This window comes from Pleurotus ostreatus (genome assembly GCF_014466165.1).
Source record: "Pleurotus ostreatus strain PC9 chromosome Unknown scaffold_7, whole genome shotgun sequence".
Taxonomy (NCBI): Eukaryota; Fungi; Basidiomycota; class Agaricomycetes; order Agaricales; family Pleurotaceae; genus Pleurotus; species Pleurotus ostreatus.
This window is the reverse complement of record NW_023503162.1, coordinates 2,421,669-2,438,579: the sequence shown is the minus strand read 5'-3', so window position 1 is coordinate 2,438,579 and position 16,911 is coordinate 2,421,669. Positions and strand designations below refer to the sequence as shown.

Genomic DNA, 16,911 nt, shown 5'->3' with positions numbered 1-16,911 from the left:
TGCTAGTCAACAGAGCGAAGCATATATGGCCGTGGAGATGGAGAGTTAGTGCGAGAAGGAAAAGAACGATGAAGAGACGGCGATAGTGATGTATGGATATGGATACACGGATGCTGTGGTAAATCGGGACGTGACACGTGAAGGGATCCAGGAGAAAAAAGGAAAACAACGCGATGCGCGTACATGGGATGCGTGTATGGTCTCAGTACTGTGCATGGGAGGATGGCCCAAACAAGAAAGCGAAAGGAGAGGGGAGCGAAGAGAGAGAGAGAAACCCGAAATAAGGACGCGAAATAAAACTTCCAGCGGCTGCCCAACCGCTCTACATCACCAATGTGCTGCGCGTCGTCACATCCACCGCATCTACCGCCACAGTATCCTTCTCCTCCTCCTTCTCCTCCTCCTCGAGTTTGCTGGGTTCGATATCGCTGCCTTGGAGCGTGTCCGAGTCACTGATATGGAGGGCATGGAGAGAATCGCTGGCGGCGCTACAGGAGCTCGACTCGGATGTGCAGCTACCAGGGCTGACGTCGAAGTACTCTGCCGTCCCGTCATTGTTGTTGTGCGCATTTTTATCGCCCCGTCGCGTATGGTCGACCGTGGCGCTCCGTCTCTGCTCCCCCTCCCGTTGCCCGCCCCCTCCTCTGCGTTGGGGGGTGGATAGTAATCCCAGGCTCCAGCGGTGTCTCTTCTTCAGCAGGCCCGGCGGCACGGGGGGCTCTTCCCTGTCGGAGTCGGCGAGGAGGGCAGAGGCGTTGGGCGAGAGCGGATGATGCTGGGTCTGGTGGCTCGAATGTGTGTTCGAATTCGAGTGGGCGTGGTGGTGCCGCTGGGGGTGAGCATGGGGATGCGAGGAGTTTGTAGATGTAGAAGTGAGGGCGAGAGGGAACGCGCTGCCCGGGGGCGATTGGCTGATGAGGTGATTTGGGTGAGGGTGGGGGATGTGGGTGATATGGACGGGATGCGTAGCATGGCGCGATGGGATGTGGACGTGCTGATGGGCGTTTGTCTGATGATGGTGCGGATCATGCTGGTAGTGCGAAGAAGTTGGATGTGATGGCGACGGCGCCGCGGATGACCCGCACGATGTCGACGTCGAATCCGATGACGAGCCCGACGACGAGGAATGGGGCAGCGCTGGGATGGCGAGCCTGCCACTGCCACTGCTCTCGCTTGTGTTGTTGTACTCGTATAGGCCCGGAATGGGCGTGTCGGGGAAGGGGTACTCGAATCGCGGGATGTCGGTGTCGAGGGTGAAGGGGGTCCCGACGATGGTGGCAGAGGGAGAGTGCAGGGTTAGGTTGGGGAGACCGGGCATCGGGATCGATGTCGCCATGGGGGCGTCTGGAGGCGGGGATGTGGGCGGGGACGAGGAGGAGGCCTAGGGAGCGGGGATCAATGAGTGTTATACTTACGAGAACGGGAGAAGAGGGAAGGTTGGAGCGCGGAGGGAGGTTGCCAGGCGGCAGGGAGATCTGGAGGAGGAGGAGTACGAGGAGGAGGGGGAAGACGTACTGGGGTTGTGGGAGTCGTGCTGCGGCAGGCTGAAGGTTTTGCAGGGATGACGCTGCCCGAGCGCATAGCGATGCGGGTGGTATGATCGAGATGCTCCACATTTGCTTTATCATTCGCCGCTTGTTCTGCATCTTTTACTTCCGATCCCTCATCATCAAACGCATCACTTTCTGCACTCGTGCTGCTGGCGCGGCTCATATCTTCTGCGATTACACGAGGATCGAGGAGGAGAGGAAGGTGGCTGCTCTCACGTCCTCATCCGCACACGACACACGCACGACTTGGGAACTCTGGGAGAAGATCGAGGAACTTTGGAGGAAGGGAAAGAAGAAAAAGAAGGTGGTGGAATGTTCACCTCGTCTCGGACTCGGAGTTTTGTAAGCACCCTCCCGGAACATGTAACTTTTTTTCTGTTTGCCTTTGCACGACTAACAGTGATAACAAAGGAGCCGTCGTACGGTAGTTCAAGGAAAGAACGAAAGAATGGGGATCTTTGTCGTCAGTTACGTTCGACCTTCATGGATGGTGGCTATTTGAAGGTTCAAGGCGACGCCCTTCGGGTACTTTGAGAAGACAAATGTATCAACTTCGAAGGACATGTACCTGCTGGGGGCGTGGTTTCAAGCATGCACGCATTGATACGAGGTTTGTGATTATTAAACGCCTTCGTTACATCGTATACGTATACTTACTAGCGAACTACTAGAAGGCCCACCACACGGCTGCATACTTCCGTAGAACTCAACGGGACTCCGAGCAAAGGCCGAAGGGATCACGACATTCGTTGCATCTCGCAGATGCAACGTCCTCGTCCAACTCGTAATCCGTGCAGATACAACTGCAACTACACCTTCTCTGAGAAGATGACGTACTGCGAACGCGAGGAAGAGGGCAGGAAGCTTTCGTGTTCTGTGGGGGTAAAAGCCAACAATGTCTACCATAGTAGGTACCCGATATCCGTCGTTTGTTCCCCCACCGAACTGGCCACCAAGATCATCGCCATCATTGAGGACGGGCACCACTCGAAGCATCACCAACGTGGACAATCTCCTCTTGCTGATATCGCTCTGGTCTCGCACACTTGGAACGCTGTGTGCAGACTGCACATGTTCAACACGGTCACCTTATACAGCGACACCGTCCACTCTCGACTGTCCTTCATACACTTCCAGGCCCCCCATCTCAGCCAGTACATACGCGAGCTGTACTTCCAGCCCTCGGCAGCAGAGCGCATTGCGTCCAAAGCCGAGTGGTTCCCAGCGTGTTTCGCACAGTTCGACAACTTGGACAAGATACGCTTTGAGAATTGCTGCAAAGGCCCGCTTCCCGCAGCGTCTCTGGCTGCATTTGCCGCGCCCTAGCGGCTCCGCAAGATGGATATTTATGGGTGGAAATTTGCTGGTGTGTATGCTTTTCTCAGCATGTTGCCGCCCACCCTTGAGGAACTACGACTCCACGAAGTTAAGTTCGACTCCTCGCAGCGCAACGCCGCTAGGAGGGATCTGGAGCTCAAGGCACCGAAGGTCCCTGGGGTGCGGTTCGAACCATAGAGCTCCACCGTGGGCAGCATTCGATCCTCGCAACCCCGCACCTCATCGAGTGTCCCAACCTCGCTCGCCTCTTCGTTATCTGCTCCTCTACAGCCCAGGCGCAACTGCCGCCGTGGATCCCCTCCAGCCTTCCGGAGCTCGTGTTGTCCGGTATGCCCCCATTCTACCGCCAGTTTACAAAATACTAATCCTCCTGTTCTGCTTGTTTAGTTGGCCGTGGCGGCATCATTCCAGATCTTGGTACGGACCTCCAGCCGTCGTCGGTGACAATCTACGCTTCATGTGATCGCCGCTCCGAATACCTCCATCGCTCCACCTGCGCCAGGGATTGCATCGACAGCCTCCCTTATCCTCACGCTATACAGACACTTACAATCCACATCAAGCTCGAACACTTCTGGGATCCTCTCGAGGAATCCTTCCCATCACTTTCAAACTACGAGATGCTCTCGCAGCTTGTCTGCCACCTCCGGGAAAGCGAGCAAGGAAGCTGCTTGCAGTCAATTGTCCTAGTCATAAGGATATCAACGTCTCCGATTCCAGGGAAAAGACCGTATGATGGCCACCAAACGCGGGAGTTGGCTAAGCTGGAGAAGGGGCTCGCACGGCTGGTAGAAGAAAATGTCCTCGATGCGGACCTCACCCTGGAGTCTGAAGATTCTGAACCATACATGCGTTGTAAGATACGTAGGGCGTGATTCACGGAGACATGCTCTTCTGTGTCCGCCATCCAACATGTTTCTATTCTCTATACCATGCATCTACTATGTACCATATCCCCCCCCCGTAACACTGACTCATTGACGGCTCGTCATAATGATTGCCAGAGTAGCCGATTAGCCACTAAACATATAGTGCACGACATATTGCTTTTGATACTGCTGCTCAAAATCTATGAGCCACTGTCAACTTCCAGACGGTGGGTGTCGATAGGTGTCGATCAATCAGAGAGGATCTGGCAACCCCTGACGCCCCCGTACCCCTGGTATGCGGCGCTCAACTCTACGGGAGGTGCAGAACTCGCATTCAATTACCGCTAGTGTTACCTACAGAGCTGCTCATGAAGATCATCGAGATCCTTGAGGGCGGGTGCCGCCCAATGCGAGAGGTCCCCGTCACCTGTATTCTAAGAATCATGTCCCCGATGCGAAGCGAGGCGGGTCATGTATGTTTACAACTGGCCTTTCTTCCGGGTCCACGGGCGGAGCGTGGTGCTAAGATGTATCTTGAATGCTGGCACCAGTGATGCGGCCAAGCACCAAGGTTCCGCTTGGAGAATGGCGCTTCCGAAATCGTCAAGCTCAGCGACTCACTGGGGGCGGTACAGGACAATGCGAATGATATTTGTAGTACAGGATATAGCAAGAACATGAGGGCAGGGCAACAGTCAACGGGACAACGCATCACAACCTATAGCAAAAGATGAGGGTCAGCGCGCGATGCAAGAGTGGAGTTGAAAGTGAGAACTCACGAGTTGAATCTTGACCTAGCCTGTGCACACTACAGTGTACCAGTCCGGCTCTTGGTCGCCCAATCCCAAATACTCCCTCAGCTCCCGCATCTGCGAGAGCGTCACATAGATCTCTCCATCCGTCCTGTTGCGCATGTGCCCCAGGACAACGCAAGGCATGGAGGATTCATCCGTGTCTACGAGCACGGTGTCGCGCCAGCGGAGACCCATGTGGGGGAAGTGCTGCTGGCAGTGCGCATTGGAGAAATGCTGCCCTACGTCGGTCAGAAAGTCGTCAAGATCACCAGTGAACTGATCCAGGAAGGCTTGCGGCAGCACTTTGAGCCCGATGTTGCGAGTGCTCTCCTCGGTGAGGATTAGCCCGAAAACGCGCCTGGGAATGGGTGGTTGGGAGCGAGGTTTTCGACGGCGAGGACGCGTCGGTTTTTGGTGAAGTTCCTCGGCTGCGTTCGCAGGTGGCAAATCGAAATGGACGCTTTTCGAGGTTGGCGACAAGGTGTGGGACATCGTCCCTGCGGATTGGTTGGAAGACATCGGAGACGAGTGAGAGTTGGAGGCTGTGGTATTTATGTTCTTGCCATTGCTTACATAAGCTGTGTTGGCGCCGCCTGAGGCCTACTATTGTTCTTCGAGCGGCGAGGCATATTGTTCTCCCAAAGCATTGTTCTTTAGATGCATTGTTGTATGGTAGGACGGTGGAACGGTATCATATAAAAGCTCCCTCTTCTCTCTCTCCCATAGATTAAACCAGACAAACTGTATCACAATGTCAGAGCACATCTCTGTTCCTTTTCTCCCTCCATTTGCTACATTCAATGTTGTTCGGCACGCAATATCGATCGCTCACTCGAAAAGGTTCAATCGGCGCAACATCGAGTCTCCTTGGTACCCGGCGTTTATGTATACTCTCATGCGTCTGCTAGAGTTCGAAATCGTGGACGACCGTGCGGGTAGTGGATTGGAGCATGTACTCTATGTGCAATCACACTGCGATGTTTCCATCACAAGAGACCTTTGGGCACAACACAGCATCGCCAAGCGTGTCCTATCTTCCGAATTTGATGATGTCATGAGCGAACCTGATGATGCTCATGAGTCGGACGATGACAGTGACGGTGACCACAGCGGCGACTACATTTCTTTTGATGACATGAACCACAAGGTAGACGGTAAGTGCCAACCTAATATTTGAGTGTCTAACAGGCTGACAGTTTATGCAACCAAAAGAAGGGGCAGCTGCGGAAGGGGTCACGTTGCGCCCGTTGCCTGCACCTCAACCCACAGTTGATCGGACTGCTGTGGAGGATAGGTTTTGGGGAATCTACACGTTAGACAGGGAACGCAAAGGTCAGGCTAAAACTGATGCAGGTACGATATCAGTCCTAGCCCCAGTTGCAAATCGTCCTCAGAGTTACCCCTCCCAGATAACATGGACTTTGAGCGTTCCTTTTCCTCAGACTCTTCCGGTCAGACAGAGCCTGATAAAGGAGGCATCCATACAATCCCTGATACCTCAGTCGCACATACTATCGCCAAAGGGCTCCGTCGTGATGGACATTCAAAAATGATTCACCAATGCATCATCTTAATCCAGGAAGACAAACCGGCGCCACCTAGAACAGCCTCCCCAGTCAAGGTCAGCCGAGCGATGTACCGCCATTTTTCTGTAGCCTATCAGCAACTCGCATTATATATTGCGGTGTACTTCGAGAAAGAACCTGCCGCCAAATCAGTACTTGCGATCGCTTCTACCGGACCCTACTGGCGCTGGATGAAAGTCCAGCCAGACCAAGTTCCATCTTTGGCATTCATGAATAAATATGGGCACAGAATGCTAGACAAGCAGGTTGTTGACCCAGACGACATTGCGGATTCAATCTTACTCTCCAATTTCATCAAACTTTTCAAAGCTACCGAGTTTTACGAACTCGGCAAAGCCCCGTCGGATACGGCTCTGAATAAACTTCGAGCTGACAAGATTGTCCCCCTCCTGCGGGCGTGCTCAGGGTTCAAGCCTAGTAGATCTCAACCTCTTCCCCCCGATAATATCCCCCAACCCATCCATTCTGCTGAAGAAGACACAGATGAAGGAATGGATCTAGATTATGATTAGTAAATGTGTAAATGCACTTCGGTATTCACACCAACGATGTATGTGTAGATCGTGTAAATGTCGCATCATTGGTCTATTTGAATTTGAATGTTGTTTGAATGAGTTCTGTCATTGAAACCTGGGCTGCACAATTACCAGTGGAATAGTACTTGCGTACGAAGGACATGAATGGGCTGAAAGTGCCAACGGTGGTGTTAGTGGCGGATCCGCGTTTGATAACGCGGCGAATGCGATCTCCTTGGAGGTTCAGGTTGGACTTGTCGAGCTCGTCGGCGGTGAGCATGCCGCTGAGGGGAAGTATACCGTCGTCGGGGTACGTGAATTTGGATGAGACGTCGGTGCGATCGTATATCAAGTTCTCGAGCTTCGAAGGAGTGCACTCAGGACCTACAAGGGGTAGATTCAGACCAGGACACTCGACGAAGAGGATTAGCATCGCACCAAGGCTCAAAACGTTGCTGACCATATGCTTGAACTTTTCCTTATACAGCTCGATGACACAGAAGTCACGAGTATAGTGGTGCGGAGTAGCGCCAGCGCCGAGGGAGGGAGCCCAGGCGACGAATCCAATGACCTGGTCTCGGCGTTTGCCCCACCTCGTCTTAATTTCGACGAAGTTTTTGACCTTGTTGATCTTGGAGCGCGTCTTGATGAGCTCGGCCTCGTTCTCTTCCAGCGTAGTCTGCGACTCTTCGACGTTGGTTCCAGTTTCAACTCTTCCTTTAAACGTGTGCACTTTCTCGAGAGATGTGGCCAAGTCGATGAGCGTGCCAATTAGTACCTGAATAGAGATCAGATAATTTGTGTACGCAGACGCGCCCATGACAACGACCTCTTTCTTGGGTCCGGTGCTTGAGAGCTGGGGTTAGCGAAGACTCTGACGCTCACAATGGCTGATGAAATGTACCAGAGTACTTATAGTCTTCGTTGTAGCTGCCGTTGAGCGAGAACACGTTGTGGCGAGCGGAAATCGCGTAGAGCTTTCTGCCGACGCGAAAATATGGGCCAAGCGTGCCCTGCATGGTCTTAAGGCCAGCGATGGGAAGACTGAGAGGAACGGATACGCTGTCAATCACGTCCATGAGGGGATCAATATCCTCAGCGGGCGCAAAAAGAGTTGGCTAATGGCCGTACAAGAACTTGGCGACCGTCTCTCGGAACGCGATGTCGATGTTTCCGGCCTGAAGCTCGTCAAGGAAGGCACAAATTTCTTTGGCTGACTCGTGTGCAGCGGCGGCGGGGAGAGTATCAGGCAATACGCCGATCCAGATGGTAGGATTCGTGAAGTGACGGATGCCATACTCAACGGGCTTGATGGGAGGAATGGCGTCGTAATCGACTTCTACCTCGTCCTCGCCGCCTTCTTCTTGAAGTTCTTCCTCGATCTCCCGGTCCAGCTCCTTGTCGAGCCAGGTGAACCGGACGAAATCGACAGACGTGACTTTGATCTTTCTTTCGTTGAGCAACTCGACAACCTCGGAGGCCCGCACATCAAGAAATTGCTGCGTAAAACGAGAGAAGGCGACACACCTTATCGCGAACCCTGCCCCACTGGCGATCCTTGCTAAACTCGTGGTCGTTGGGGACAGCGATCGCTTTCATGAGAAGCCTGTACGCCTCGGGGCCTGAGGGCTCCTCGAAGGTGTCGGAAGAAGGCCTGTAGATGAGCTTGGGCCCGCGATCTTTTGGACCGACGCCAGCATAGTAGAGGCGCGCCTCGGCGGGAGACACTTCGTAAGGGGCGGCCTTGGAGCTGGAGTAGGAGTCGGAGTCGTACTCACAGTCGCTCTCGTTAGGGGGTTGTCGAACTCAGGGGTATTCGCAAAATCCAGGTTCCGCTCGACAAGAGCCTCGTCCACTAAGTAAAGGGTATGAGGAAATCTAGATTAATATATACGAAGAGCAACAAAACGTGGAATACTTGCTGTTGGGTGGCGGAGACATACCGTGACAACGTGGAGGTGAGTCTGATTGAATTTGATAGTTTGAAATCGAGACTCGGGCAAAGAGGCTGTAAGGTGTAAGGCCTTACGGACTGATTTTTAGTACTTGCACACTGGAGAATCCAGTAGGAATCCTCTTTATTGTTTATCCATTACGATGAGAACGAGAACGGTGTCTCATGCCTGTTCCTGTAGCTCCGGAGCTATACAGTATCCAAAAATCCGCGAAAAAAGGGAAGAGTAGCATGGAATGGAGAACGAAAGAGGGGCAGGGTGCCGAAAACGAAGTACACAATTACAACAACAACAAAGTGAAGTACAAATGCAAGAGACAATACAATGATGGTTTGGACAATTAGACGAATGCGCGTGCAATATTAGCTAGCTATTAGTAACGAGGGGCGAAATATGGTCATATGAACGGGTGGGGGCGGGAACAACTGATTGGCGACGGTTGGCAGTTGGCGGTGCGGGCTTCGCAGTTGGCTTCGAAAGCGGACGAGCCCGTTCTGGCAATTAATAACTTTAGTCGCCGTGGGGGTGGCCTTCGAGACTCGAGTTGGTGGCCGACATGATTAGATCGTGTTGCATATGACGGTCGCAGTCGCACGATAGGGCGGCTCACGCCATATTACAATCCCCATCATCCGCATCCATGGTCCACATACTCCTCTGGACAATCCTCTCCAACTCCCTTGTCGCTTGAAACACCCCAACGGCCCTTTTCGCGCCGACCATCAATATCCGCCTCCCCTCCTCGCTCTCCCGCATGCAATGCCGAATCGCGAGTTTATACAGATTCATCCCCCCGTTTCTCGACTTGGATTTCGACTTCGGGGGGCTGTGCGGGGAGAGCTGTAGAGGGTATTTGGAGTTGGGGGCGAAGGAGAGCGGGGATGTGCGAATTGGTGTGCGTTGCGCGAGTCGGAGGTTGGTATAGTAGTCTTCCTCTCCGTCCCTTGCAGAGTCGGAATCCAGATCGGAATCGGAGGAGTCCGAGTCGCTGTGGACTTCCTCGACTGTCACTGTCACCGTCACTTGATCTCTCTTCTGCTCTTTCGATTTGGATGTGTAGGTGGTGGGTTTGCCGGCCTTCGCCGCGTAAGGCTGGACGGCCCGCGAGGGTCCTTTCGAGCTTGGGGGAAGGGGGAACACCAACCCGATGGAAAGCTCAATGCCAACTGTCCGCGTCCGCGCGCCTCGTCTCTCCCCTAGCCCTTTCATCTCCTCGGCTGCGCTGGATGCCGACGTCGACGAAGCCGCAGTCGTGCGTGTCGCCGTAGCGCAACTCCGACTCACGGATCCAATGCTCGCGCACGTCTTCGCGGATTTCGGCGATCTGCTCCGGTACGAGAGGGAAGAGGCGAGAGGCGGGGGCGGACGTTTGCGAGTTGGGCACGGAGAGGGCGGGTATGTTGTGAAGGTGGATGAGGAGGCGGGGCAAGGCGAATGAGAGAGTGGATAGGTTGAGGTATAAGAGTGGGAGGGGAATAAGACCATGGTCATTGTTGCTATCGGACGTCTCGACGTCTGCTATGTATCCCGTATGTCGTGTCCCGTGTCCGATGTCGGGGAGTTTGAGCAACGCCAATGTCAAGGGGGACCGGGAGTGAGGGGCGTGCGTCTGACGGATGAAGGTGATGGAAAAGAAGGGCCACTGAGTCCGGGACCAAAGGCGTACTTATACGTTTCCCTCTGGCCATCATCATATTATGATCATCACCTGAATGTTGTAGAAATGCATACGATCACTGATGAATGATCCAAGCTTCATCATTGAATACGGAATGGCGATCAGATCACCCGCTATTATCGTCGTTTTGGTTTATCGTCCATCGGTTATTGTGGCGGTTTCAGATGATGATGGTTTTTGTTGGCGTTGAAAGGCGTGGCTGTGCGACTGTAACAACGCTTTATCACACAGGGGTAAGTTCCCAAATCGGGAGGTCTACAATAAAGGAGGACAAGGAATTAGAAAAGAATAAACAAATGCGAAGATCGAGAAGAATAAGAACGCACTTGGAGCTACCGCTAGCCCGTATTACTAGCCTCAGAGGGAGAGCTCTAGCGTATTAATGGGCGGCTAGAACAAAGAATAAAGTGAAAACAGAACAAGGAAACCTCCGAAGTTCTGCTGCGTCGATCACTTTCGATCACAACGTTCATACTAAGGCACATATAGGCTACATAAGAGCCCTTCCCTAGCCCTCGCCTTGTTGTCTGATAACGGCGTCAGCGGTGTTCCTGATGAGACAGGAAAAGGGTGTTTGAGGACGGACAGAGGGTTTTCATTTTGTAAGAAAATCGCTCGGCGTCGAAGTTTCAACACAAGTTTTGCGGAGGTATTCGTTTGGAGGAGGTACTTGTTGGCATTTGTGGCTGGGGTTGTCGCCCATAATACCCCTGACTCCAGAAACGGGCGTGCAGACGTATGTAGGGGCGTTTGAACCCGCTACAGGTACAGGCCAACGCTAGCCAAGTAAGAGGGAAGTAGTTAGCTGGTGGTGGCGTTGGCAAGTGGCGAGGTGTCAAATTAGTCGTCCTGCTGCCGAACTGGTGTAGCTTCGCAAATCTGCGAACGATGCTATATAAGTCGCGAATCCATCATGAAACGAAAACATATGAATGTCTTCATAACTTTGGCTTCCATGGTCATGATGTATTGATGATCTATCAAAGCGGTATGTCATAAGACTCGAAGTCGATGAGAGGCGTATCCATGGTCTTCTATATTAAGACCTACCACTGTTCTATCAACGCTTGGTAATTGAAATCACCAGTGAGCGCATGATAGCCAGATACCAAGGTACATCAATGCTATAGATCACAGCGCTATATACCGCCGCCGGAGAGCAGCGACGTTGATGCGATCTGATCGATTCGAGGTACGCCTCGAAAGTGTCGGTGACAGGGAGAGATAGGTAGAAGAGCTGTTACGGCTGAGAGCTGCGGGAGAGATGATAAAGGTCGACGTCGAAGTTTTCGCTCTTGTTTCAATACAAGTTTGAGAGAAGTATTCATTCTGAGATAATGACTTGTTAACATTTGTGCCTGAGGATGTCGCCCATAAACATCCCTGACTCCAGAAACGAACTCACCTATAGGTTTGACAGCTTAGACCAAACTATAGATCCCCCTCAGTACCTAGCCCCTCCATTTCATAGCCTTCTACCGTACGGTGATTACGCACGGCTTCGGGGCGTTTGAAGGCCGTGACTGTTGGAGTCTATGGAATTGTGAGAAACGAAGGCCGCGACAGGGTAGGATCACCGCATCGGTTTAGCGGCGGGGTCGGGTATGCATTCGCAGTGTGTCCACGTTCGGTCGACTGTCGACGTAGAGTCCAACTACCAAAGCATGAATTATCTTCCGGTGGAAAGCGTGTTCGTCCGTGCTTGCTCTCGGTGGTGTCGCTGTCAAAGTTTGAACGGTTGATCCCGCTAATCGAGCGTCTCCACGTCCCCCTCCAGCATCCGTACCTTTCATGATCTGAGTCGTGAGTGTAACCACTCCATCCTATAAAATTATTATTATGCTTCGAGCGTCACGCGCAGAATGATGGAACTCACCTTTTACCGCCTTGAGGGCCCTCGGTTTGGTTTCGCCAAAATTCAAAGCAATTTGGGACTTCCACGCATGGGGCGGCCCATCAATCGTTGGCGGCATCCTTCATCCATGTTTTATTTCAGGTTGTAAGAAAGAATAGAACAACGTGGGAACCGTCGAGACACCATATTGAACGACATCAAGTGAACACCGAAGAAACGAAGATAATAGGCGCTGGTATATTGAGTTTACTCTTCTTTCCCTGTTATCAAGCCGCTTGAAGACCCAGAGCCTCCAACTCTCCCACTCGTCCCCCATGTCATCCAACCAATCCGCAGAAACAATGTCCGACACCTTGTCGCCAAACTCGAAAAGCGTCCATTTCGATTTGCCACCTGCGAACGCAGCCGAGGAACTTCACCAAAAACCGACGCGTCCTCGCCGTCGAAAACATCGCTCGCAACCACCCATTCCCAGGCGCGTTTTCGGGCTAATCCTCACCGAGGAGAGCATTCGCAACATAGCGCTCAAAGTGCTGCCGCAAGCCTTGCTGGATCAGTTCACTGGTGATCTTGACGCCTGTCTGACCCACGTAGGGCAGCATTTCTCCAATGCGCACTGCCAGCAGCACTTCCCCCACATGGGTCTCCGCTGGCGCGACACCGTGCTCGTAGACACGGATGAATCCTCCATGCCTTGCGTTGTCCTGGGACACATGCGCAACAGGACGGATGGAGAGATCTATGTGACGCTCTCGCAGATGCGGGAGCTGAGGGAGTATTTGGGATTGGGCGACCAAGAGCCGGACTGGTACACTGTAGTGTGCACAGGCTAGGTCAAGCCGTAGGCTCTCGAAGTGAGTTCTCGCTTTCAACTTCACTCTCGCATCGTGCACTGATCCTCATCTTTGACTATAGGTCGTGATGCGTTGCCTCGTTGCCACGGCGTTTGAACCCGCTACAGGTACAACGCTAGCCAAGTAAGAGGGAAGTAGTTAGCTGGTGGTGGCGTTGGCAAGTGGTGAGGTGTCAAATTAGTCGTCCTGCTGCCGAACTGGTGTAGCTTCGCAAATCTGCGAACGATGCCATATAAGTCGCGAATCCATCATGAAACGAAAGCATATGAATGTCTTCATACCTTTGGCTTCCATGACCGTGATGCATTGATGACCCATCAGTGTACATTGATGGGTCATAAGACTCGAAGTCGATGAGAGGCGTATCCATGGTCTTCTATATCAAGACCCACCACTCTTCTATCAACGCTTGGCAATTGGCAATTGAACCGTCAGTTCTCCATCATTGAGAGCGCATGATAGCAGGACCCTTGATAATACAGCCGAAGGCCTGATCCCAAGGTCAGCCAAAGTGTACTCTTCAATTCGCCCCAATGTGTACGAAATGGATCAGCCCTAGCTAAGAAATATGTAAATATGTACGATTTTCGGAGGAGGCCCTTCGGGCCTCCCGAAGTGTATAAATTTCGGCTCAGGCCTCTCTAAATTGTCTCGGAAATGTACGAAAACCGGCTCAGGCCTCCTCAGGACCGTCGAAATGTACGAAATTTGATCCAGGCCTCTTCAGAAAGCCTCGGGACTGTTCCGGGTGAACAAAACACGTCCCAGCGAGCCCTAGAACGCGCTAATGGCGCCTCGTATGCACAGAAGAGACTGGCATATATACACAAAAGTTGCAAACCTGGAACTAGTGGCGGATCACAAGGAAGGAATTGGACCCCTCTTTCGTGATAAAGCCATGACTTTCGTCAACTTCGCCTTTGAGTCCACTTGGTCCAAGTATTTATACAGCTTTTGGCCGTCCTCCGGTAGCTCCACTAGATCGTCTCGTGCAGCAGACACTTGGGGCTGTAGCCACTGCAATGCATGGCCTGTACGGGTCCTATTGATCTATAATAGTACTTGGTAAAATAGATAGTCATTGAATCATTGAAGTTAGGATAGAAGATGGATGTTATAGGTGCATCCAAGGAACCCCTTAGGGGCTACTAGGGGCGCATCCACGTGCGCTCCTGGCTATGGGCTCAGGCCGCGTATACACGCGGCCACACGGACTTCTTGGATTACGGACTAAGTACATATTCGAGCACACTGTAGTTACTACGACCGGACTCATTGCTGTTTTGTGAACGCGCGGACACCGCGTGTTTCCCAGTATATATTCCTGTACTGTACATACAGTTACCTTAGTTCGAATATTAGTTCTTTCCGCACTTGCATCCTCGCCTCTCTATTGAGGTTCCCCCGTTGCATCCCTTCGCCTCTGCCCGTACCCTCGGTACCCGCATAGGACTCCTCCTAGAAATATAGGGCACACAAGAGTGTGGGAGGCGCAGCCAGTAGCTGAAGCCAAGCCCGTACGTCCTCGCTCCCCTCGTTTCCCCTCCGCGTGTCTACGTGGAACTGCGCACCCGTGGGCCCGCGTATCCCTAAGCCCCTGTGAGTGTGGCTCTTAACAATGGAGATGAGATCCACATTGTAAAAGAAGATAACAGATGGAAACTGTGGAGTAGACAGTAGCAGAATGAATAGTGGTGAGCATCAACAAATAACAAACTTCCGACCTGTGACTTTGTCTTACATAGACTCATTCAATGATAGATATAGTACAGAAAAACCAGATTGTGAGAGGCCTATTTTGAGTATTATTGCTGTTTACAAAACAGTTGGCACTGGCACCCTTTTGTAGAAAAATGCACACTTGGGTGTGCACATCTTCGGTGAATGATAACTTTGGAACACGGGCTTATGAGCCTTACATCTACATATATTGCTTGTATATACCGTTGCTGGAGTCCCCCAACAGTTTCCAGGCAGACTTCTATGATCTGATTTTTGGGTGATTTTTTCTATCTTCTTACTACCACTGAACTACAATGGTGATACATACTCTGAATGGGTTTGAACAAAACTGCAGCAAAGCATCAACCCAGCAGCACAAGAAACTCTGGAGTACTGTAAGGGCAACCTCAAGATGGCCGCACAGTGCAAGCCTAGCAGAGGGAGAATCCAAAGTAATGAATAAGACTAACTACAATACATGAGAGAGCTGCTCACCTAGCAGAGGGAGAATCCAAAGAGAACAGGATAAGGATTCTCCATGCTAGGAAGCGAAGTATATACTGTAGTAGCGTGGGAGGAATGAAGGGTAACTGTACAGTACACCAGCCACAAGTCCGAACGAATATCACAAGGTACGAGGGGGCATGTGATAATGAAGTGGAAGGGGAATGTACAGGAGTCGTGCCGGCGACCTGGGGAAGCGGGAACAAGGAATAACAAAGTGGGAGAGGAGGACAGAGGTAGCCCGGATGAGCCCCGAAGTGTATCTACAAGTCTGAGCGAGTCCGAAGCGTCTGAGCGAGTCCGAAGTGTCTGAGCGAGTCCGAAGTGCGGGAAGACTTTGGAGTCACCGGACAAAGCTCGGATGCGAAAGGAGTGAGTGGAAAGGAAGTGGAAAGGAAAGGGGACAAAGGGGATGTATGTAAGAGTCCGTGGGATGAAGGAAGGGAGAAAGGAATGAGGAGGAAGGGAGGGGGACAGGGGAATAGGAGAAAATAGGAGTGTCCCCTTACAAGTACACAATGAACAATCTGTAGCTTGCAACCAGTGTAGCGGACAATTGAGTTGATGTCTAGAGGCATTCCCATGCTGAGAATGGCCCAACATAGGTCAGTTGACATAAGGGAACTGCAGGCCATGGAGTACATAGGTATAGAGAGAGAAAGAGCCTTAGCTCAAGGCTTGCACATTACTTGATTCCCACATGTTCTCTGATGTTCATAAAAACTCTGGGAGGCTCTAGTGACTGTTATGGGCACGATCAGGAAGCTCCTTAGGGGCTACTAGGGGCATGATCACATGATACAAGATTAGGACTTTTGGTCTGCATGTATGCGTGGATACTCAGACTTTTGTACTAGTTACATACTAATACATATACTTATACTGTTACCAGACTCATGTAGGTTTCATGGGCATACAGATACCACGTGCCCTTCAGTATTTAGTTTGTACAAGTAGCTAGTTTCTACTCATAGCTACTCGTACCTCAGTCTGAATATTAGTTTGTTCTTACCCTCTTTGCATCCCTCAACTACTTTGTTGTAGTCTCTCTCTCTTCTATCCTCACCTATTGAAATACAGGGCATGCAAGAGTGTGGGAGGCGCAGTAGTAGCTGAAGCCAAGCCTGTACGTACTCGGTCCTTATTTCCTCTTCCTCACAGGCCGCGTACCTGCGGCGAACATGAGGCCCTCATACTCACAAGGACAGCCCTTAACAGTGACAAGATATACAAGCAATATATATAAGTTCGTGTGGTTGATGTTTACCCATTCTGTTTGCTCAGTAACACTTTCCCCTATTCCCTTGTTTTCTGACTATCTTAAAGATGTTCTGCTATGTATACAGCTTATTTATCATGAGTCGTGACACTGAAGGAAGTGAGTTAATCTGTAAATGTCTATGCCATACTCCCTTGTGTATCACTACAATGATTTAATGGATGTCACATCTGGACTTGGCTATCTGAAGTCTGCTACTTGAGTGTTCTAATGAAGCAATAGTGTTTTTATTGCACCCTAACCATGACTTGTGTGTTAGGGCAACACTAATCCAAAGGACTAACATGGCTCCTACAAGAATACTAAAGAAAAAAAATACAGAAGATAGCTTAGTTGACTTTAGATATCACACTAGAATTAGCAGAATCCCAAGAGAATGAGCTGGCATTCCCTGGAATTTTACTAGTCTTTA

At 51.5% G+C, this 16,911-nt stretch overlaps 7 protein-coding genes across 7 annotated transcripts; 4 read left to right on the top strand and 3 right to left on the bottom strand.

The window, feature by feature from the left end:
- Window positions 1–322: 322 nt before the first annotated feature.
- Window positions 323–1,713, bottom strand: PC9H_010086 (uncharacterized protein; the record flags this gene model as incomplete). Its single annotated transcript, XM_036779580.1, has 2 exons — window positions 323–1,381; window positions 1,516–1,713. The coding sequence occupies 2 exons, from the start codon at window positions 1,711–1,713 to the stop codon at window positions 323–325; spliced, it is 1,257 nt and encodes a 418-aa protein (XP_036628969.1).
- Window positions 1,714–2,378: 665 nt separating this feature from the next.
- PC9H_010085 (uncharacterized protein) lies at window positions 2,379–2,876 on the top strand (the record flags this gene model as incomplete). The annotated part of the gene is made up of 1 exon (XM_036779579.1): window positions 2,379–2,876. One exon carries the CDS (start codon window positions 2,379–2,381, stop codon window positions 2,874–2,876), a length of 498 nt encoding a protein of 165 aa, XP_036628968.1.
- A 60-nt stretch (window positions 2,877–2,936) lies between these two features.
- On the top strand, window positions 2,937–3,763 carry PC9H_010084 (uncharacterized protein; the record flags this gene model as incomplete). Its single annotated transcript, XM_036779578.1, has 3 exons — window positions 2,937–3,047; window positions 3,083–3,215; window positions 3,276–3,763. The coding sequence occupies 3 exons, from the start codon at window positions 2,937–2,939 to the stop codon at window positions 3,761–3,763; spliced, it is 732 nt and encodes a 243-aa protein (XP_036628967.1).
- A 788-nt stretch (window positions 3,764–4,551) lies between these two features.
- On the bottom strand, window positions 4,552–5,070 carry PC9H_010083 (uncharacterized protein; the record flags this gene model as incomplete). Its single annotated transcript, XM_036779577.1, has 1 exon — window positions 4,552–5,070. The coding sequence occupies one exon, from the start codon at window positions 5,068–5,070 to the stop codon at window positions 4,552–4,554; it is 519 nt and encodes a 172-aa protein (XP_036628966.1).
- A 232-nt stretch (window positions 5,071–5,302) lies between these two features.
- PC9H_010082 (uncharacterized protein) lies at window positions 5,303–6,649 on the top strand (the record flags this gene model as incomplete). Its single annotated transcript, XM_036779576.1, has 3 exons — window positions 5,303–5,705; window positions 5,764–5,904; window positions 5,961–6,649. 3 exons carry the CDS (start codon window positions 5,303–5,305, stop codon window positions 6,647–6,649), a joined length of 1,233 nt encoding a protein of 410 aa, XP_036628965.1.
- Window positions 6,650–6,722: 73 nt separating this feature from the next.
- Window positions 6,723–10,098, bottom strand: PC9H_010081 (uncharacterized protein; the record flags this gene model as incomplete). The annotated part of the gene is made up of 7 exons (XM_036779575.1): window positions 6,723–7,036; window positions 7,091–7,500; window positions 7,538–7,714; window positions 7,784–8,124; window positions 8,180–8,402; window positions 8,459–8,507; window positions 9,261–10,098. The coding sequence occupies 7 exons, from the start codon at window positions 10,096–10,098 to the stop codon at window positions 6,723–6,725; spliced, it is 2,352 nt and encodes a 783-aa protein (XP_036628964.1).
- A 2,356-nt stretch (window positions 10,099–12,454) lies between these two features.
- PC9H_010080 (uncharacterized protein) lies at window positions 12,455–12,973 on the top strand (the record flags this gene model as incomplete). The annotated part of the gene is made up of 1 exon (XM_036779574.1): window positions 12,455–12,973. The coding sequence occupies one exon, from the start codon at window positions 12,455–12,457 to the stop codon at window positions 12,971–12,973; it is 519 nt and encodes a 172-aa protein (XP_036628963.1).
- Window positions 12,974–16,911: the final 3,938 nt, after the last annotated feature.